Below are 22,311 nucleotides of genomic sequence, written 5' to 3'. Positions count from 1 at the left end.
AAAATCACAAAATAAACATGCTTTAAAAAATAAAAATCTCCCTTCTGGAATTGGTTTGTGATGTGTTAAATGGGAAGCAGTACAGTTTCTTCAGCTAAAATAAGGGTGTTCCTGAGTTCCTCCTGGAAATACACTGGATCTGGGATCCTCCTGGAGCGATGGGAATCGATCCCCGTGAACAGCCTTCATCTCTCCTTCGCAGCCCCTGGGCTCAGCGGGGAAGGGCCAGGTCTGCCCGCACGCCGGTGTCCCCGTTCTCTGTTCGCACCGAGCTGCCGCCGTCAAAACCCCTGAAAGAGAAAACCGGGGGGGGTCTGCGTGTGGGCCGGGTTCGCTGCGCCTGGTGAACAACACAGATGGCTTTGTCAGCCCAAGGTGGGCAAAGGTGGCCTGGGTGCGGGCAAGGGCGTGTCAAAGGGGCCACTGCAGCCTTTGGTGGCCCAGCGCACGATGGAGGAGCCCCGTCAGCTCACGGCCGTGGCAAGGCAGCCTCGCGTGGGTCGGCGGGCGAGGCCCGGCACAGCCCCTGCCCTGAGGGCTCCCCGGTGCGCCGCTCCGCGCCCCGCGCTCTCCTCCGGGGCGGCACAAGCGAGGCGTGCCCCGCCAAGAGGCGCGGCGAGCCCCGCGGAGCGGCCTCCCCGGCGGGCGGGGCGGCGCTGCGCGGGCGCGGAGGCGAGGCGCAGAAAAGGCCGCCGGCCGCCGGTGCTGGCTCACAGCCGGTGCTGGCACACGGCCGGCGGCCCGGGGACGGAAACGCCGGGACTTCCTCCGGGGGAGGCCGGCCCTGGGGCAGTGAGCGCCCCGCGGGGAGCCGCGGCGAGGCGGCCCCGCGCAGCGCGGGGCTGGCGGCGGCGATGCGGGCCGCCTGGGTGCTGCTGACGGCACTGGCCGCCCTGGCCGCCTACTACGTGTACCTGCCGCTGCCCGGCACCGTGTCGGACCCCTGGAAGCTGATGCTGCTGGATGCCACCTTCCGGGCGGTGCAGCAGACGGTAAGGCGGCGCCCCGGCCCCGCCGGCGTTACGGCCCCGGCTCGGCAGAGGCGGACAGACCCCCCCCCGGCGCCGGGCTCGCTTCACGCCCCACTGCCGGAGGCGGCTGGAAGCGGCGGCCGCGCCCGCGGGTTGCCGTGTCCGCCCCGGGCATCCCCGCAGCGGGGGCGGTGTCCTCCGCAGCCCGCACAGCCCCCCCGGGATCCCTGGGCCCGAGGGGGACCCGGCCCATCCCGAGAGCCGCGTCGCAGGCAGCGGTTTGTAGTTAGAGGCGAGGGGGGAGTCGCCAGCATCCCTGACACCCGCGTCTGCGGGAGCTGGGGCCGGTCTCCGCGGCACCGGGTTGATACCGCATCCCGGAGGAGAACAGGAATTGGGCTGAGCTGTAACGCTGTGCCGCAGAGGGAGAGCAGCAGGCACCTCCGGGCAGGGCTGCTCCTGCTTTTGTCCTGATCAGTAAATGAAGTGTGCACATTTTACTAAAGCTGGTCAGTCTTCTCTTCTGGGTTTCATGGTGCTGTGGTTAGATGTGGTTCAGTCTGTTTTTCAACTTGCAGGCTTTTGGTCAAAAAAAAGAATTAATGGGTTTTATTCCATGCATTAATTATGCCTTAAGGAAAGAAGACATAGGGAAGCTCTTTCAAATATTAAACTGCCTTGATTTTGAATCTTATTACTAAATGAAACTCTCTGAATGCTTGATTTTGTCGCAAGACACACATGACAGTATGTCACTTCATGATGTCTCCCTCATTTTCTGCCAATGTTTTTATGCTGATGTGAAACACATCAGAGATCACAAACTTTCTGATAATGGCTTTAGCTGTGAACTTTATTTTCTTCTAGGAAGGTCTGCTCTTTTACAAGGACTGACCAGTCATGGTCAGGCCTGATGGAAGGTACTATGTATGTGAAAGTATTTTTTGTTTTAATTTCCTAGCAGCATTTCAATTCACTAAGTTGGTTCTGAAATGTACAGAAACTTGCACTTGGAGTGGATGAGGGCATTGGCATATTCAAAAAGGGAGTAAATGAGTTAATGGACACAGGGCCCATAAAAGAGTTCCAAAACGAGTAGATGGGGATGTACCTTCTATGTTCCTAATACAATAGTTGTGGGTGCTGGGAAACATGAGGAGAGTGGACCACACAGTGACCAGACTTGTATATTCTGGCTGAATAGCTTCTCTGGTTGCCAGTGTTGGAGACAGAGTCTGGGAGCAGAGAGACCACTCACCTGAGCCACTGCGGCATCTTCTTATGGTCCAAATGTTTTCCTGAATCAAATCATGTCTCTAGGATGAAAGGATAAAACCTATTTCCTTGTACAGGATAAAACCTGTTTGCTCACATACCCTCCCATATGTCTGCTATGAAAATTGTGCAGACATGGCCTAGAATATCTTCATTCTTCAGCAAAATCTATGGCTTGATGTTCATTTGCTCCATGCTGTTAACTCAAGTAACAGAACAGCAGGCGCTTGGCTTGACCAAATTAATTGCTGGTATGGACAGGAGGGCTGTGATGCAAAACACACCGTAACAGTTCAGCCAGGAGCACCTGAATCAAGGCCATAACCTCCAGCTGAAGGACACCTATCTTTAGAAAATCCTATGACTGTGACTATATATATGTATATTGCTATTGGCTTATGTACACGTGCAGTTTGTTTATGTGGTATGCTGGGCATAGACAGATGAGTTCTGGTGCCTCTAGCCTGGAGGCTGCTGGGTATCTCTTTCGGGGATATTCTAGAGGTCATAATCCCCAGAGGAGCTGGCAGGACAGAGCCTGCCCGGGTGGCAGCTCGAGTAAACTGGGAGGCAGGGCTGAGGTGCTCACATCTGTCCCACTCTCTGGGTGGGAAAGTCTCTGTTAGGGGGAAGTGGTAATTTCTTAGTTGTTTACATCTCCAGCCTTAGAAATACAAACTTCTATAGTAAGAAAAAGTTCTAAGCAAGTAACAGTTCCTGGAATGCCGCTTACAAACCAAAGGAAGGAACAAATGAGTTTTACACCAAAGTGTAAAAGAAATGAGGCATTGGAGGTGCCCTGAATCACACAACAGGTGAGCCTTGGGGCATTCCTTTGAGAGAAAGAGAAAGTGCTTTCTGAGTGTTCAGAAGTCTTTCCAACACAGAGACAGCGCAAAGTCAGGAATAAATGACTGCCATTAAGGAGGAATCGTGTGAACTGAAGCTAGGATTGTAAAAGTTAAGCTTGAGCATTTACTTTGTTAGACAGCTTTTGTGTGTGTATATAAAGTGTATGTCCTTTTGCAGAGCTCAGCTTCTCCTTTCTTCCTCTACCGGCTATTGCAAGACCAAATGGCTTGACATTTCTCTAAATGTGACCATTGAACTTTCACCCACTTCTGAATGTATTTTCAGCTCGCTATTTATTACTCTCCTTCGTAGGTTTGATAGCAGACAGAAGTACATTTCAGATTTTTAAATCTCTGAAGTGTACTGTAATCCTTTTTTCCAAGAGCATGAAACAAACTTAATGTGCTTCAAATACAATTAATTGTCTTTTGCTTATTTTGAAATAATTTGAGAAGACTCTAATGAATAAGCATGATAATTTATTGTTAGGGATAATGAGTTTGTTTTGCTCAGTGCACTAATAATCACTACCAATAAAACATAATAAGGCTCTCAGTGTATTCATAATAATGTTTTGCATTTCCATGAGGAGTTTTGTCCCAGCCAGCTACAATTTTTTTTTACAAGCTTGGGACTGACTCAGTGTCCTGCCTCAGCATGAGATACTCCAATAAATGTTCAAATATAATAAAAAAATGCGTAATGCTTATAGGGCGGTTTCTGTAAGTAGATTTCAAAACATACTACAGAAGAGGACTGATACTGTTACCCTAATCTTAAAGTGGGGGGAATAGAGATAGGAAGAGATGGAGTACCTCATCTGAGCTCACAAAAATTCCAGTGCCGGAGCTGGAAACTGAGCTGGGTTTTCAGAGCCTTGTTCCTGTGCCATCTTCAATGTCCTGTGCTGCTCCAGAATGAAAACAGAGGAACTTAGACTTCAGTAATATTAATGAATTGATGTGAAAGTGCTTCACTGAGAATGAGAGTAATTTGCCCCTCTCACCTGTCTCAAAATGGGACATGGTAACATTTTTACAGAAAACAGTGATATAACACAATTTTAGATCAGAAATGAAAAATTGTGTACATACATATGTATACAGGTATGTCAGAACTTGGCTTCACTGAAATTTGGGCAAGCATATAGAATTAATTATGGGATTGCACCATAGTTATTGTTTTATTTGGTGTCTGTCAAGAAGTGTCTAAAGCAACATTTCATAATTCTGCTGTTAACAGCAGGATTGATACTGTTGTTTTTCACTTCTTTCTCTGACCACTCTGCCTTGTCAGAGTAAAGAGAGCAGCATATGTTTATTTAATAAGCCCTTTGAAATAAGTTATTTCTGAACACCACCGTCAAGATACTTGCTATTCTGGTGCATGGCAAGGAAGAAGGGATTTTTTGGAACCGGGACGGCTGTTAGCAGAGGTTTGGAAGGACAAATGGGTTGGCATAGAGGCCATCAGAGAGACACGTATGGAAGAAGGTAGGCAGCTGTACGAGGGAGAAAACTATCCTCATATTTGTCCTCATCAACCAAAGATTCCTTCGTGCTTCTCTGCCACTCACTTGCTTTTGGAATAAAATCATGGGACATCAACATTCAGGATTAGAGAAAACAGTAATTAGTTCTTTGTAACATTTTAATATCTCTCTACCCATATATTTCAGAGTATGTGACTTCTGGACAGATGTAAATCATAGTCGTAGCCAGCCCAGTAAGCTGTTGATGTTTTTGCATACAAGAACATGGTCTTGGAATTGTTTTACAGCAAACCAAGTTGTTAGTTGTGGCAGGTGGGTCTCACAGCAGTGGCACCTGAGCAGAAGCTGCACAAAACCTTACAAGGTAATCTAGTTTCTGCTAGAAAAACATAATCTAGTTTCTGCTTCTAACTAATAAACTGTAAAACAGTCATCTTGGTTTCTTTTCAGTTCTAAAGGAAATTCATGAAACTAAGAGCACTTGTCTTTGATGACTGCCTTTATATAATAGCATTAAAAAAACATATTCTTTACTGGGCAATAATGCACCTGCATTAAGAAATGGTTCTGTAAAATAAAAGAAAATAGACATTCACCTTTAAACAGGATAAACTGCCTGAAATACACACAAACCAGTATGTTCTGCACACAGCTAAATGGGGAAATGATCCTGTTTAGTTTTCACTAATCTCTATTATTGACCACAGATACTGTAGTTGGCATTCTGGACTCTCATGTTATAGAAATGTGTTTTGCAAAGTGATGCCAGAATTGATGATAGTGTCTGCATCTTTTCAGGTAGGAAGCTTAGTCTTGGAGAGTTCAGTTGCTCAGTTCCAGCATCATTACTCATTTGAGTCCCGAGTGAGATTTGGCTTAGTCCCAAGTAGTGTTGTATGACAAAAGAGCCTTAGCTGTTTGCTTAATTCCTGATCCTGCCGAGGCCTGAAAGGTCAGTGCAGGACCTTGGGTCTGACCAGCTGTGAAGGCAGTAGAGGAAGCAGCTGATGCATTCAGCCTGGCTTTAGAGGCGTGCTGCCTTTGTGTGCCGCCTGAACGTGACCTGTTGCAATAACTTCGTGGCTAAAGCTCAGAGATGTGAAGCTGGACAGTGTCAGCTATGGAAGTCATGTGAGGACAAAGAATCCCGATGTGCTGAGTACTGTTAGAGGTTAATAGAAATTAGCAACAGAAAAGCTTTTTTGGATTTGCTTTGTAATACAGAACACATGACTAATATGGAGTACAGGTCCATGAGGGAGGTAAGCATAATAGCAGTGAGCATGTGGGATTCTACATGAAATTACCAGCTGAGGAGCCAACAGAAGACTCCTAATACTTTAGGGACAGATACAGGTGATTAAAGGTGAAGTAATGGTGCCTCTCTAGAGCAGTACTTAGTTCATTCCGTCTGCTTTTTATCACAACCCTGACTCCTTTTCTTCATTTATTGAAGATTTTCTTACATCAGTTAAATCTTTCAATAGCTGGTAGCCCTCACCAAAGAATTTACCAGGAGGAAGGTGGCTGTCTTGAGCACTTTAGTCTCTAGGGGGTCCCTGGGTTGTCCCTACTTGAAAACCCCTGTTATTGGGATGTCCTGGTAAAAGAGAAAGAGATTGTGGCTGTAGTGGTTGCTCTGCCTGACTTGTTGGAGAGCTGGGGAGCATTACAGTGTGAGTGTAAATCACATTGCTGCCAAGGCAGCCATGGGTCAAGGGGAGCCGATGGTCCCAAAACAAAAAGCTGCAATCAGAAATGAGCAATAGGTTGGCAGTAGGGCTACTGTAACATGTCCACAGTGGTTATTTGCTGATTTGGCTCAAACACCAGCAAAATACTCACGTTTGCCTCGCTGGCCTGTCCAGCCCAGCCCTCCTCTCCTGGGGTCCTCCTGCTCATCCCACTCTGCCTCGCTGCCCAGCAGCTGGGCTGTCTCAGTGTGTGTCAGCCTATCACTCAGTCCAGCCCGTAACACTGTGAAGTTAACCAGCCACGTTTCCTCAGAGTTACCTGTTCAGAAAACAAAAGTGGTTATTCAGACAGATGCATAAATACAGTCGTTATATGTGAAAACTTGTGGCTGTGACCCAGACTGAGTGATGGGCCATGCCTGTGGCTGGCACAGCAATTCTGGGCTAACTGCCCACAGGGCTTTCATCTTTATACTATCTCCTCTTTTCTGTGAGTTTGTCTTTACTTTTTGCTGTAGTCTCAATTTCCCCTTTGTCCTTTTGCTCTCTCTTCCTTTTCACTAGCTTTTATTATTACAGCACTGTATTCTCTCCCTTTTCACCAGAGAATGTCACTGTTTCTCTTTTCTGTTCCACATGCATGTACCTGCACACAGGTAATTCCCAAATATATTTAAGTGCTATATTTGATAGCCTGCAACAGTCCTGCATGTTGTCACAGGAAGGGTGGTAAAAATCACAAATACCAGCAAAGATCAAACCAATTACTGCTCACATGAGATGACCGGATACAGTTTTATAACAGATTTAAGACAATCCAACTGTGGACTGCTGCCAAAAGGGCTGGTACCATCCTTTTTCCTACTCCCTCTTTCCTGCCTTGGGTTATCAGTAAGATGGTGACCTGGCTGAAGTTTCATGTTGTTTCTCTGGTTTTGCAGGGTTTGTATTGAGCTGGTGCAGCAAGGTGATACTCTGAGGCTTCACGTTTGTTAGTGCCAATGCAAGAAAGGTGCCAGGGAAGCACAGCCAACAGGACGGGCACGTCTGCCCTTTGGGTGGCAACAAAGTCCTAGAAGAGAGTTGGCCAACCATGAAACACATCTTCTGCCAGTAGTTATATTACAGAGTGATAAGGTATTATATATCTATTTTAAGTATTTATTTATAGAGGAAAAAAAAGGATTTTACTTGTAAGAACTTTGGACAAGACTAGCTCTTTGCCAGCAAAAAGTGCAATCCTGATGCCTTATAAATGACAACTAATTAGGCTGAGTATATAGATGTACTTCCAAAGAATCTGGCTGATAAATGCTTGGCAAAAAAAGCTTCCTAAGCCTAACAAAAAAATGAGGACTGTTGCTTTCGTGCCTTGCTGTACAAAGCATCTCTTCCAGGTTTTTGGATTCTTGGAAAGAGTGGTCTGTTATAAGGAGGGGAAAAAAAAAGACATGAAAGCATGTGATAACCTGCAGATGGCCACGGTGCTCTGCAGATTAAAGAACAGGGCAAAACACTTCTTGGTAAACACCACCAACTAGCCTTGAAAATAAAACATTTCTGATTTCAGGGAACATGTGGTACTCTCGTCTACAAAGAATGTGATCTAAAGTGGTAGAAAACTAAAATGGGACGTCTATTGCAGCACAGTCAGGCTAAAAAAAATCTACAAAAACATTGTTTTCCCTGGCAGTATTTCTAAAAATGATTCCCAGTGGTTACCTTCCCTGGGAACCTCCCTCGGGCACACAGAGGATCAGATCTTCAGCCGGTTACATCAGTGGCAGCCCAACAGATTGCCAAATTATTAATAGGTGTATTGCTCTTCAGATTTCAAACTCGAACTGGGTTTTCCTGTGAGAATTTTTAAGTAATGGTGGGAGAAAAGCATGACCTGAAATTCAGAGATACAAACAGCCTTGTGAATTCGGCATTTCTTCTTACTGGGTGGATACTTTGTGTTTCTTCTCCCAGAGAAAGGCCTTGCAGTATAAAGAAATTAATTTTTCATCCAAAAAGCAGCAAACATTGTAATATTTGGATTCCCACCAAACTCTCTCAGCAGGGTGATGTTACCACAAGCTAAAGCAAGAAAAGAAAGTCATTTTTGTAAATTCTTGTTTTGGAAGTGGATTCCTCTCCCACTCACATAGCAGCCCATTGTATTTGGCATAGATTTTTGGGGGAAAAAAAAAATCAAAGCTTGTCTGTTTCTACAGCAATCTGCAGTGGAAGTGGGGCTGTGCAGGGCCTTTTCTATATGGCACCTGACTGAAAGCCAATATTTCTTTTTTTTTTTACATTCAAACTAATGATGACAAGTTCAAAAGTTACATGTAAAGAGCTGGGGCTGTAGACCTAAGGAGACAGATCTTCTTTGGCATGGATGCTGCTGAATGCTTCAAAATTTGCTTTGCCTCTGTAGGTGTGTGTTTGCCTCCGTCAGCCCTTCCTTCAGGTGCTCCTGGCAGAGGAGCTGAAATTGAGCACTGAAAGTGGCTGCAGAAGACTGTACTGCAGAAAATAGTGTTGTAGTAAAGAAAACCAAGTCAAGACAATGCAATAGCTGTCCTTGTGAATGGATAACAAACCAGAAAGAGACTGTGAAACTCTTCTTTGCAAAGTCATGTCCATCACAAGACACCAGACTTGGCTTCCGCTTAGTTTTAGTACAGGTTTAAACTATGGCAACTATCCGTTCTTCACAACGTGAATGCAGTCAGACCGGTACCTGGGAACCCCGCTCTCTCTCAGGTGTCAGCATCTTTCATTCATACTAGCAGGTTTGCACTGCACTAGTGGTACTAGCAGAATTAAAACAGTAAAGTGGTTGTGAGTAGACAAGCCCCATGGCTCCTAACAGTACGCCTTTTCCCCAAGTATCTATTACCTGTATGTGAAATAAAAGGTCACAGCTGACAGTTTTCCTTATGGGAGTGGTCCTACAGCATTAATTTTACCTCCCAACTTCATTGCCTTGACTGAGAAAGTTATACAAAAGGCTTAGCTGATTATCCAATATCTAGCCTTTATCACTAGGATAGCAATTAACTTTATAAAAAGTAGCGGAGGGTCTTTCCCCTTTTAATGGCCAGTCTGGACATCGTAGTCCTTGCAGTCCTTTGGCTCACCCTTTGCCACCCCTTTTGCATCATCTAGGGAATGGGAACAAGTATGCAGTACAAATAGTGTGCAGGTCATACGTGGGGAGCAGGTCATGACCATTTGGGCTGGAGGAGTGCCTTGGATCCATTTGCTGAGACAAACAGGTTTTTAATCTATTCAGGGCAAAGTTTAAAAAATAAGCATGAAAATAAAAATCCTGGATAGGATAGGGGATAAAATCTCTCTGCTTTTACCACAAGGGGACAGAAATATCATATTATTCTTCACTTTCACAGTCTTTTACACTCCCTCACAAAAAAAAAAAAAAGTAACACATTTTAGTCTTGCGGGTTGGAAAAAAAAAATCACTAACCTGCCATGCTTCTTGGACAGAATTTCAGATCCTTCCCAATTCAGCAGGTAAATACAGGACAAGCCAATAAACAAGCGTTATATTCCTTTGAGACCATTCCTGTTTTCAAATTTCTTTGCAATCCTTGAGAACTTTCTTCATTTGGAAGTGGAAAGACTTATGCTTTGGGGTGGATCAAGAGAAATACTTCGCATTTTTGATACCTTACCACTACTGAAACTTTGCCTGTGTGGTATTGCCCTCTGCTGGCACTGCTCTGAGGAGCTTCGCGAGTCCCGTGGTGGAACATGCTGGTGAGGTTCCTCTCCTTTCAGAGGTGTCTTTCAAAGGCAAGGATCTGAGTGCCCATTCACAGTTGTCTTGATCCACATAGTGCTGGTGATTTGATTTATTTTGATGACAGAGAATCTTTTATGGACAGGGTTTTGTTTTAATACAGCTTTAAAAGCATTAAAGGTCTTCAATAATAATTCATTTTCCAGTGAGTATTCTAAGAATCCATATTCAGTTTTGTATATGACCTGCCCTTTGAAGACAGTTGCATTAAACATCAATGCAGTATAGTACGATATGCTCTGAAGTAACAGAAATCTCCTTTTTTCTTCTTTTTTTTTCCCCCTAGTGTCACCTGATTCACTATCTGCGACTCAGCCATCACTTGATAGTTCTGAATTATTTGATTGGTACCTTTGACAAGCTGAAGTCTGTCTCCTCTGAAGACATTAACATCACTGATGCTGTTTTTGATGGTGTGGAAGTCAGAGTGTTTGAGCCTCCTGTGAAGCGAGATGAAAGGCTCAAGCGCAGCGTTGTTTACATCCACGGAGGAGGCTGGGCCTTGGCAAGTGCAAGTATGTGTCTGCCAGTAATTAAATAGGATTCTGGTCTGGTTTTCTCCTAGCAGGAGAAGCCAAAAGCTGTTTTTCCTGCCAGGGATGACAATTTTGCCAAGACATACCTGAATTCAGTAGTAACTGTCTCCACTCTGCTAGATCAGCTCTAAGGAGGAAGCGAGAAAAATATCATGAACACGTAGCAAAAATGCATATCTTATCTGCACATGAGCTGTAAAAGGACCAAAAGGTTAATTTCGTTACATCCTGAGAGGACAAAATACCTCATTGTTTAAATTCCTGGGATGCCTGGATGGGCTGTTTGGGCCAATCCTCTGTTTTCTGTGGTCATGTGCAAATGTCAGTCCTTGGTGATAAGGATCCAGTGACTACATAAAAGGGTTTTGCCCCATTTTCACACAACAATTAGCAGAAGAGTGAGCTGAACAACACTGCGTGTAACAGCATTGCTCATGTTTGTCTCTTAAATAACACATACTTGGAATATGTGCTGCTGATCACAGACAACGGGCAGTGTGATGAAGGAAACAGGTAGAGGTGGGTTCCCCTCCCATGGTCTGGCTGCCTCCCTTAGGGGACCACTGCCACCACTAGCAGAAATTACCTTGAAAATTAATGCTGTTTACTCCATTTAACTTGGAAGGCACAAACATGATCAGAGAAAGTAAGGTATAGCTATAGACAACTATAAGCTAACCACTGATCCTACCACATTGTACAGGAGGAGAAAAGCCTGGGGAGGAGAAAGGGCATGTGGTTCTTATGGCTGCTCCGAGATCCAGACCCGATAGGAGTCTTCCCTGTTTTCCTTCCCCATCGCTGCCGTGACATCATGAAGTCCATGCAGCCCTGATGCATTGTATGACTTCATCTATAGAAAAAGAACATCAATGGGGTTTTCCAAAATGTTCCAAAAAAAAAAAAAAAAAAGACTGTATTGATTGCATTTGGACTATGCATGTATAAGTCATTTAGACCACAATTTAAGTGAGATTTAGGTTCCTAAATAACTTTAAAATCTGTCCTTCACATGCCTTTGGAAACCCCAGTCTCTTTATCTGATAGTCCTATAGCAGTTAAAAATTTTGCTCCTCTTCCTACAGAGGAATTGTGCTTTGAGATGGGTTTTCTTAGGCCTGCTGAAGGGGTGTTTGTTAGTGTCCTGCCCGCCTCATTTGTTCTGTAACAGTTTGCATATGACTCTTGTTGTGCAAAAAGTTTATATTAAATTACCACACTTTGTTTGGATGACTATAACTCAGCTATGGCAGATGCTATCCTCAAGTCCAAGATGCAGAAGTTAATGGCACAAATGTTACAGCTAAATATTAAATTCTAAGACTAGATACTTCAGAAAACACTTAGTGTCTTAGTATATTTTATAGTACTGGGAACCAATGATTGAGTAACTGGAAAGGAATAAAATTAAAGAAAATCAGTCCACTGAGAAATAGGATCATTGTAATTAATCCTCCCTTAAATGAGTAGTTCAGTTGACATTAACAGGGCAACTCATTTGAATCAAAGCAATGCGTGCTATAATAAAATGAACAACAAACAGTGACTCATACAGTGATAATTCTGTCTGGTTGCTAATGCCCCCAAGCCACTGGGTACCTTAAATTTTGCCCAACTGAGAGAACTGTGATAGGTGGATGAAATGACGTGCCCCAAGTCCCCAAGAGACAGATGAGAAAGCACTAGACTGCAGGACTTCTCAAGGCGTGCACTGTGTTCCTTCTGCTACAATATGTCTTTGGCGCTTCATCTATTGCAAGCTGATCTCATTTGCTTTCCTTATATTTGTATCATGTCTCTATATTTTCTGAGAAGGCTTACGTGTGGCTTTGTGAATATTGACATAAATGGACTCCTATGTCTGTAACACCATGTCCTTTCATTCCAGGAACAAGCCTTTATAACAATCTCTGCAGAATCATGGCTAAATCTCTCAACGCTGTCGTTGTCTCAGTTGAGTGAGTAATCTAAAACTGATCAAGTTATTTTAAGGTATTAGAAATATGTAACGTAGTTCTTTTAGCTTTTCCCTTGTTACTGGCTTGTGTATAAGGCTTTAACTTGGACAATAATTCTCTTTACCGGTCTAATATTTTTACCCTTTTAAAATTACAACAAATTGGAATGGTAATCAAAAATTTATTTGGGTTTCTAGTTATTTTGGAGGTCATGTTAGAAGGCAGAAATGTGGGGAAAGAGAGTAGCACTTAGTTCAGTTGGACAAATACTAAAATGCAAATTTCAGTACATCTTGCAACTGTCTCTATATGTAAGGAGTGCAGCTAAAACCTGAAATCACTCAAGTGCCAAGTTACGATTCTGTAAATACTTGTGAACTTCAAAAACAATCAAACAAAAAAACCAAACACATTTGGACATGATATACACCTGAAGGCAGGCTGAACCACATCTCTGTGCCTCATGGAGAAAGAGGGACTTTTCTCATTCTCAATGGCCACTTCCACTGCTGCAAGGTATATTTTTATATATATATATATATTTAAAATAAAATTTATATATATAAAATATTAAAAAATGTATATTAAACCCCCCTGAAGTCTGTCTATAAACCACAGTTTCTGAGTCCTATTGAGCAAGGGTCTGCAACATAAAAATGAACAAATCATTTTACCCCTGCTCATTAACCAGAATACACCGTGGAGTCTGGCAGTTTCCTGCTGCTCTCTCGATCTCCTGCTGTTCCAGTCATCTCATTTAAGCCTTGTACTCCACTCAAGAGCAGAGAACTGCCAGGGTGCCAGACAACAGAGAAGCAGGGCTGCTTTTTTAACTCACTGAACAATTCCAAGGTAAATAAACCTCTCAACTAGCTAACTACATTACCTAGATGACTCCAGCCTGATTGGTACTTTTCCCATCCTTATTGTCAACTGCAATATTTCTTTTGCAAACCCCATCACTTGATGTAACTACTCAAGTTTCCCACCTGCAGTTGATAATATACTAAGCTCTGTGATCTAATTGCAATTTAATTATATGGAGTTGATGTTACTCATTCAATACTTACAGTGTACTTTAAAGGGTCGCCTTTTTTTTTTTTTACTACTTTGTTGTTTATTAGTAGAAACAATGAAAAGTAAAAAAGCAGCTGCTGGTTATTCCAGACAACCAGCAATCACACTGTTCCTTATTATTCCTTTTCTGATTTATGGTGGTATAATTCTGCCTGTTTCTCTGAGTTACTGTTTACCTCTTCTCCTTGGCCATTATATCTTTCAGTCAAGGCGTTTCTACTCAATTAGTGAAGACTAATTAGATTTCTCATTAGTTTAATTGCACGTCTTGCTTTCATGATATACGCACAATCTGTTACCCAGTTTTGTGAGGAGTTCCCAAAGGACACTCTCATATTCCTTTCTAGGTGATGCAATATATAGATTGGCTTTCTGAAAGCAGGTCAGATTTGGAGTTTGAAACACTTTTCAGGTAACCTAAGTTTAAAATCTGTGCTGCATATGACACCTTTTTTAGCTTAGTTTCTGAAGAAAATGTTTTGAATCAGAAAACTGGATTTTGTTTTCCTTGTTTTGCTCGGCTCTGCTGAGAATATGTAAAGTCTTTTGATTGAAAAGCTACAAACAGAAGACATGCTTTGTACCATAAGGCTTAGTAACAACTCTTAGATCGCAAATTATTCAGTAAATATGAACAGATTTCTCCTGCACTGATATTTAGAAACAGAGAAAATCTCGAGATGGGACTCAGCTGCTGACTGGTCCTGGGCAGACACTTTGCTCTCTGCAGTTCAATCTCTCCGCCTGTGCAATGGGTATATTCCTGCCCCACTCCTCAATAAAGGAGAGGAATTATCGCATCTGTTGCATTAGAGCAAATTGGTGTTACTTCACTTCTTGGCTATTGTTCAATTCACAACACAGAGGAACAGCAAGGTTCATTCTCTTCCGAGCATAGGTAAAAAATCAGGAAACAGAACTGCTTGGTGTTTGGCTCAGCGGAATCTGTTGGGCGTATATGACAAATTTCTCCCTTGTACTAGTTAATGTGGGGATTTGGATCAAAAACAGGCTGATTATAATGACTCCCTTGCCAAGGGTGTTTAAAATATTCATTCATTTTTATAATGTATGATGAGCCCTCTATTGGGAAATCCTAGGAAAGTGCTGCGCAATTTTGTACTATCTTGGCATTATTCATATCTATTAGGTTCATATTAATCTTTCAGAATTAGAGCATTAATTATATGATTAAGTCTTACAAAAGTATTACACACCTTGTATTTTTCCCGTAATATTTATCCTAATTAAATACTTATTTGCCATTAAGGAATACCTGATATCACCTACTAATCCTGAAACAGAGGTACTTAACATTCACAGTAATAATTGTCTCTCATCTCTTTTCTGTGTAGATACAGACTGGTACCAGAGGTGTGCTTCCCCGAGCAATTCCATGATGCTCTTCGTGCTACTAAGCATTTTTTGCAGCCTGATGTCTTAGCTGAGTATTCGGTTGACCCAGGTCGAATTGCAATTTCTGGCGATAGTGCAGGAGGAAATTTGGCAGCTGCTGTGTGTCAGCAGGTAACATCCAGTGTCTGTTCTGTATCACACTGACAGTCCCTACCTTAGTGATGCATGTAGGTTCACAGATTCTTTGTGCTGCGTCATCACAAGGTGATGTGCCAACCCTAAAGACAGAATAGTAGAAAGCCAGCATCTAGTCACCTTACAGAAGACAAATGAGTCAATTGCAATATGAATCACATAGCTTGCAATGTCTTACTATAGTTACGAGTTGTTATGGGCTAGATTTTAAGAGCAAGTAGCTAAATGACTTTTTTTACCCCTTTTCCTCTTTCTCTTTCTAAGTAGGTAACTAGGTACATTCATAATTTATCAATTTAGCTCCCTATTTTTAGACGCTTGTCTCTGAAAATTTTTTTTTTCTTTCAAATACAAATAAAGGACAAAAAAAGACAATAAATGAAGCTTAATTCTTCTGTTAAATTGTCTTCCTGTAGCATTGTGCAATTTAAATGAAATTTCTTTCGTGTGTCTGCAGTTTAAATGTAATCTGAATTTGATCTAGTAAAGATTTTAAAGGCAGCCTGGGGCAAGTAATAATATTTTTCATGGTTGAGTGAATTATTATTATTAGCTTTTTTGTATTGTCATAACCATTGGTGATAAGAAAGCGGATACCGTGTCCAGGCAACTGATTATCATGACAGCCTTGCAATATTGAATTAGGGTGAAAAAATTAATAAGGGACAATTACACTAAAAGTTTCAATATTGAGGACTGATAAACATGATAGTACCATGTTTTGGAAACAGCAATCCTAATTCATTTCCCTGATGCATAATTCTTTTTAAATCAGTAATGTAGGACTCTTTTCAGGGAGAGGTTAAATATACTTAAGATTCTTCAGCCTGAAAAAGAGGCAGACAAGATGAGATGTGATAGAGAACTGTCTGTCTTGTGTAGAAGATACACAACCGTTTGCTGATTCTTCCAGTAAAAGGATTAGAGGGCACAAATGTCTAATTGGTAGACTCGAATCAAATGCAGATGGCAGGTTGAAGTCAAACACACAAAGAGCTGCTTCTGCACATAGTCAGCCTTTGCTAGAGAAAACTGTAAAAAACAATTAGATAAATTCATGGAAGAAAAATCCATGAAAAACTTCTAAAAGCAAGAATAGCTCCTTTGATTCAGGAAGTCCCTCAGTTGCAAATTGTTAAACTGGGAACTGTGTCAGAGAAATGCCACTTTACACTTTCTTATTTCTTACACCCTTCAATAAACTTCTGCCACTGATTTCTGTTGGAGGCAGGATGCTGGGTCTGCCCCAATGGCCATCCTTACAAGAGAAGAATAAGATCAGGCTGCTAATATTTCAGACAAAAGAGCAACATTATATGCATAAGTGCAGAATTTACCCTAAAAATTGTCAAATGAATGATTGCTTGTGTGAAGTTCAAGGTTGATATTGTAATGTTTATTTTCTTTATAATCCAAATTCTATCCTGTATTTTTCCCACAGCTTAGCAAAGATGAGCATTTGACCATCAGACCGAAACTGCAGGCCTTAATTTATCCAGTCCTTCAGGCATTTGACTTCAATACACCTTCTTATCAGCAGAACATGAATATGCCCGTTCTTCCTCGTTATGTCATGATCAACTATTGGATAGATTATTTCAATGGTAATTATGACTTGGCTCACTCACTGCTGATTAACAACCACACTGCTCTTGACGTTGGCCAAGCTCTCTCTTTCAGAGGACGTCTGAACTGGACATCTCTACTGCCTTCATCATTCAAAAAGAACTACAAGCCTGTAATACAAACCACAGGCAAGGCTGAAATCATCCGGGAGATACCAGCGCTGCTTGATGTACGAGCAGTCCCACTCCTTGCAGAAAATGAAACTCTGCAGCTGCAGCCAAAGACTTACATCCTGACCTGTGAGAATGACGTCCTGCGAGATGACGGGGTGATGTACGCCAAGCGCTTGGAGAACGCCGGCGTGGAAGTCACGCTCGATCACTTTGATGACTGCTTTCATGGCTGCATGATATTCACCGTTTGGCCTACTGATTTCTCTGCGGGCAGTCAGACCAGGAACAGCTATATAAAATGGCTGGATGAAAACCTCTGAAGAGAGAGTTTTCTTTAGAAGACACAGGGTGCTCAGCTCTGGTGTCCGTTCTTAAGAAAGAGCAAACAATGAAGAAATGCACTTTTCCAAATTCTGACTTCATCTGTTCAGCTGCAGCTGCTGGGGGTACAGACCACTGACTACAGCATTTACTAGCTCGATTGGCCTTGCCCAGCAAAGTATTTTGAGAAATACTTTTCCAAACTTTGATTATTTTTTTTTTCACCTTCTTTCAGCTGACTATTGCCAAACTTAAACAAATGTTGAGCAGGGAGATCAGCATTCCTGTAGCATTCTAAACTGGCTGCAACTTTCAAGCTTTGACTCTTAATTAGGCACAAAGGCCCCAATTTTCAAATGATGTGAGGTAAAGCCAAACACCTACATCTACATGTGAATATGTAAAAATGGGAGCTATTTTTCAACAATGTTGAGTGTCTGATGTCAAAGAAAGTGTGAGCACTCACTTTTGACAGCAGAGCCATGCATTTGAATGTCAAGCATGGGTGTAGGTGTTGGCTTTAGGCATATAGAGGAATGGCTCATTTAAATTTAAAAAAAAAAAAAAAAGCTTTTCTAGGCAGTTAAGATGATGCTAGGCAAGTTTCTTAGCCAAACATGTAATTCAGCTTTGGAATTTGGTCTTTATTGCCTTTTAGTTATTTATATTTTATAAAAGCACAGGACTAAATATATTTTCAGTAAAAAATATTATAGCACACATACAAATACGTACAATAAAATATTATGGGTAGCAGCAGAATCCAGGTTGCTTATGCGAGTGAGCTTCAAAGCTGACTGCTTACTTGCTAAAGAATGTGACTTCATCTGTGTTTAAAGCCTCAGATGTGACCTCCGTACAGAAAACACAGCTTACTAAAAATAATCTGCTGTGTGGTTTGCACTAATGTTTGTAATTAATAGTAGTAGTTTTTGTTCATTGACTTTTCTTCTGTGCTTGTAGTGTTTGTTGTATTTCATGCTTCCTGGAAGGAGGGAAGCAAGCAAATAGTAGTGGGCTCTAATCTATAGGGGAGATTTAAATCTGAGCTTTGCAGCTAAACTTTGTCTGTCTTGTAGACTGACCCAAAACGCTAGGTAAGATGATCTCACTATTGTGCAAGAAATCTCTACAGTTTGACCCAGTCTGTAAATTGCAGACAAGCAGAACAGGGAAGTGAAACCACTTACAGTGTATATTGTCTGGGGTGCTTACTGCTTGCAGAAATTAAGGTTGTGTCAAAAGCCCAGCGTTTCTGGGCAAAGAGGAGAGAATGGCTGTCCCGTGACTAAAATAGTGGATTAAATTCATCCTCAGCTTTACCACAGACTTCCTGTGGGACCCCAGGAGAACAACTTAATCTCCTTATGCCTCACTTTCTTCTTCTGCAAGAGAGGGAGTAGTAATTTCCTACCTCACAAAGGAGCTGTGAAGCTGAATTCACAGGTGTTGGTGAAGCACGGGGATGTGACGATGACTGGCAGGCACTGAACAGCTCCCATAGCTTTTGACTTTCCATCCTTCTCTAATAGCTGGCTCAGAGCAGCCTGCCCCGTGATGGGTGGTGCTGCTGGGCTGTGGGTCCTCTTGGGCAGTTAGCTCATCTCTGTCCTGGCTCCTGTCAAAGTACCACAAGGTGAAGCTTCTTGGCTGTTGGGAGGTCATGACAAAGGCAATTGCATTAGAGCATTTCTTATGGCAGAATTCTGAAAAGTTCTTTGGAAAAAAAAAAAAAAAGGGTACTGGTAGATCAAACTGCCTTCTGTCATTGAACATATATACGGAACAGTCCACTTTTACTGGTGTTTAAATTAACTAAGAGAATGGCTCTGCTCAGTCATTGCTTCCTAGAAACATCAGGTTGTTAATGTGGTTGTATGTATTAAGAAAAGCTATTAATGAGACAAGGCCTTGATGTAGGCTCAGTCATCCAGGCTGAAACTCATTTCTGGGCATAGGTTCACACAGAGGTCACAAGCCAAAGCTGCTTCAATAGTGGCTTAGAGTCTTCTTCCATTAGATTGTTACAAAGACTCGGTAGAATTACAGCAGCTGAGTGACAGGCTGAATCAGAATAAATTTGGTCAATGAACGCTGCAGAAGAATTCGAACTTTTTTTCTGGGTTTAAACCCTCTTTCCTCCCTTCCTCCATAAACACAACTTCAGTAGATATAATTTACACTTAAAACAGATAGCAACCGAAGTTATGTCCATTCAAAAGACAAATTACTAATCTGCTCCAGAGTCCTTTCCACTGTACGGACACAGCTCCATTTACCTGACTTTATGACTTAAAGAGTAAAAAAAAATTATCATTACACTGAGTTGTAGCAACAACCTTCTTATGGGCTTTCCCACTTAAAGAGTAAGCCCATGTCAGAGAAGATTTAATTTATATTCTCCTGCAGTCATTAAAAGGTAGTAGTAACTGTTATACTGGAAAAAAAAAAGTGGTTAATATTCCTATAAATTCTATAATAATAAAGTTTGTCTGAGAGCTGTCTGCAAAGCTTTAGATCAGCATTTGTTTAGAGCTAAGTTATAAATATCTGCTATGAAGCTACAATATAATTACTGCTGTTTTTTTTTTAACTGAAATGAAATGGAGAGCTGGAATATATGTTCATGGAGTCGGTTGTAAATTTCCTTTATGCACTGAAGCACATTAAAGTCTTGGCACAAGAAATGGTAGTAAGTATATAACTGGACTGACGGTGTTTACTAAGGCATCACCAGCTTGATGTGACATCCAAGATCGCAGCACAACTTGGATGAGATGTGACAGTATTAACTAGTTCTGTCAAAGTATCGTATCTTGACTACTTTTATCGTGCAGCTGTATGGTTTAAGTACATGATAGCTGCAAAGATACACGATGAATCCTATAACATATAAAAAGAGGTCTTGAGTTCCAGCTATAAAAAGACCTTTTAGCGTATAGCTGCACAAGACACTTGATTAAAATTCAGTGTAAACTTTGAAGTAAGTGTTAGTCCAAACTCAGCTTTCCCCCTGCTTTGCTTTGTTCTCCTTTGCACGCAGTCCCCGTGCCCAAAGTTGAAAGCTTCGGGTTGTTTCCAGCTGAGCTGCTGCAAACTGCTAGAAACTGAGTACTAACTCAGCTGAGAGCTTAACCGGGGCCGGCAGGCATGGTTACAGAAAGCTAATGCCTGCTAGCAAGAGATTAGGTTAATGCGTGTTACAACACCTCGATTTGTTCGTGTGTTTAGTCCTAGGTCTTCTGAAGTGTTTTCCTCGGGCGTACCTGGCACCTTCATTCCTTGGGTATTTCACAAAGCAGTTTAGGGCACATTGTAGGATCACATCAAGTATTTGTAACAATATTTCATGAGCGCATAGTAAAAGGTCACTCTTCTAAAAGAAGATACTCAATAAATCTGTCTACGTTTCACTAAATCAATAAGTATGGCTAGCTACTTTTGAAAATAGCTTTTTTTTCCCCCTCCAAAAATTAGACTTTATCTATCCATTGCAAGAATAGCTTCCTAATGACCATCAAAGCATTCAAATGTAAGCTTTAAACAAAAAAGCTCATATAACAGAACCTATAGTCATTTGCATCCTACTTTCATGGACCCAGGAACTATATTAGCAGGTCCACAGTATTCTGGCCAATATTTGCAGGACTAAATGGAGGTTTTGTTTGCATAGCTTAGAACCTCTTAAAGGATGGGTGTTCAGCATTTCTGGAAACCCTGACCACTTTAAAGATATTTCGTGGTTCATAAAAATCACAAATAAGTTGAATTTCCTAACCTTCAGCTAAGTAATTCCAAAATTGCATCCCCAGGCAAAGCAGAAAGGCCATTGCGGGTTTAAGTCCTACAAACTGGAAAGAAATGCTTTATCTTGAAAACATTGTTTTGTAGTGTTTGGGCCTCTATATTTTTTAATTAGGTTCATTGTGGGTATCTTTTTTAATCTCTCACTAAACTTTATTAGATTTTTTTCGAATAAAAATATTCAAAGTAGATTAACCTGTCTTAAAACTTTAAAGCTGCTATGATCTTGATACAAAAATCGGAGATCTCCAAACCCCCTTGCTTTCTAACTTTCCTCACCGAAGTGGGAAGCTAGGTGCCGCTGGGTAAGGAGTCAGAAAGAAAACTCAATAACACCAGAGTGTGTTATTAAGCAGGCATTCTTTATTGCAGCGCTGGGCAGCACTGGGGATCATCCACCATGAGTGCTCCGCCGGTTTGGCAAATTTTCAGAGAATATATACCATAACGCTATACATAGTCATAGGATTTCCGAGAAGTCATTTACATAGCCATGAGATATGCAAATGTCTGTTCGCATGTGCAGTTGTTTTCCCTGGTGGTCGTCGGGGGTCTTCAGATGAAGGCCGGTAGTCTGATTGACCCCTGCTTCTGCGCAAACTCAGTCCGAGGATCACGTAGGCCACGTCCTTCAAGGTAGCTGTTGCAATTCCCTTATCTCATGCATCGCCCATCCTATGGCCCAGCCATCTGAAGTGAGACCATCCTGGAGCCTCCTTATCTTACAGCCATTACCACTCTTCAAATTGTAAAATCTTCCCTTTGTTTTGTATATCTATGTTAATCGAGTGTCTAAGGTATTTTCAACATCCCTTGCTCTGGGGACCCCAACTGTTTCATTCCCCCCTTTACTTGTTACTTGTAAATTCTTTTACAAAGGTTCCAAGTTTTCATATTTCATTACCTTAGGTAGGATCCAAATTTCCACAGCTAATTTCTTCAATTTATACCTTAAAAGGCAATTTAAAGCTGAACACTAACAATATCAGAGGTGGTGTCAAAAACAGAAACACAATATAATCATTAACAGTCTCAAGTTAACTTTACGAATGTGGGTTCTGTGAGCTGGGATTTCCATGGTCCTTCGGGTGCCTTCTGGATTCTCAAGTAGTGGATCCAGGCAATGTGCTTCTCAAGCTTGACCGCAAAACTTGAAAAGGACTGCTCCATTTCTCTTCGAGAGGGTTACCTGAAATATTTTTAACGTAAACCCAATTCCCAAGTTTA

At 42.0% G+C, this 22,311-nt stretch overlaps 1 protein-coding gene across 3 annotated transcripts; it reads left to right on the top strand.

Annotated features, from left to right (window-relative positions):
* The first annotated feature begins 690 nt into the window (after positions 1-690).
* Positions 691-19,967, top strand: NCEH1 (neutral cholesterol ester hydrolase 1). 3 transcript variants are annotated; one of them, XM_068405816.1, is made up of 6 exons: positions 691-992; positions 10,385-10,613; positions 12,523-12,587; positions 14,017-14,081; positions 15,025-15,196; positions 16,662-19,967. In XM_068405816.1, the coding sequence occupies exons 1-6, from the start codon at positions 855-857 to the stop codon at positions 17,277-17,279; spliced, it is 1,287 nt and encodes a 428-aa protein (XP_068261917.1). In that variant the 5' UTR covers positions 691-854; the 3' UTR covers positions 17,280-19,967. The 3 variants fall into 3 exon arrangements, with proteins under 3 accessions (XP_068261917.1, XP_068261918.1, XP_068261919.1); XM_068405818.1 differs by lacking the exon at positions 691-992 and adding an exon at positions 7,296-7,421; XM_068405817.1 differs by lacking the exon at positions 14,017-14,081 and having other exon boundaries at positions 695-992; positions 12,523-12,592.
* Positions 19,968-22,311: the final 2,344 nt, after the last annotated feature.

The sequence above is a fragment of the Nyctibius grandis genome, chromosome 8 (assembly GCF_013368605.1).
Source record: "Nyctibius grandis isolate bNycGra1 chromosome 8, bNycGra1.pri, whole genome shotgun sequence".
In the NCBI taxonomy this organism is placed as follows: domain Eukaryota; kingdom Metazoa; phylum Chordata; class Aves; order Nyctibiiformes; family Nyctibiidae; genus Nyctibius; species Nyctibius grandis.
The sequence above is the reverse complement of the archived record's forward strand: the minus strand, read 5'-3'. Positions and strand labels throughout refer to the sequence as shown.

Bases quoted from the DNA above. Each gene is read 5' to 3' on its own strand.
- NCEH1 (XM_068405816.1), top strand. From the start codon at position 855: ATGCGGGCCGCCTGGGTGCTGCTGACGGCACTGGCCGCCCTGGCCGCC. The intron at 993-10,384 runs GTAAGGCGGCGC...TTTTCCCCCTAG, and splicing joins TCCGGGCGGTGCAGCAGACG to TGTCACCTGATTCACTATCT. The intron at 12,588-14,016 runs GTTGAGTGAGTA...ATTCCTTTCTAG, and splicing joins TCAACGCTGTCGTTGTCTCA to GTGATGCAATATATAGATTG.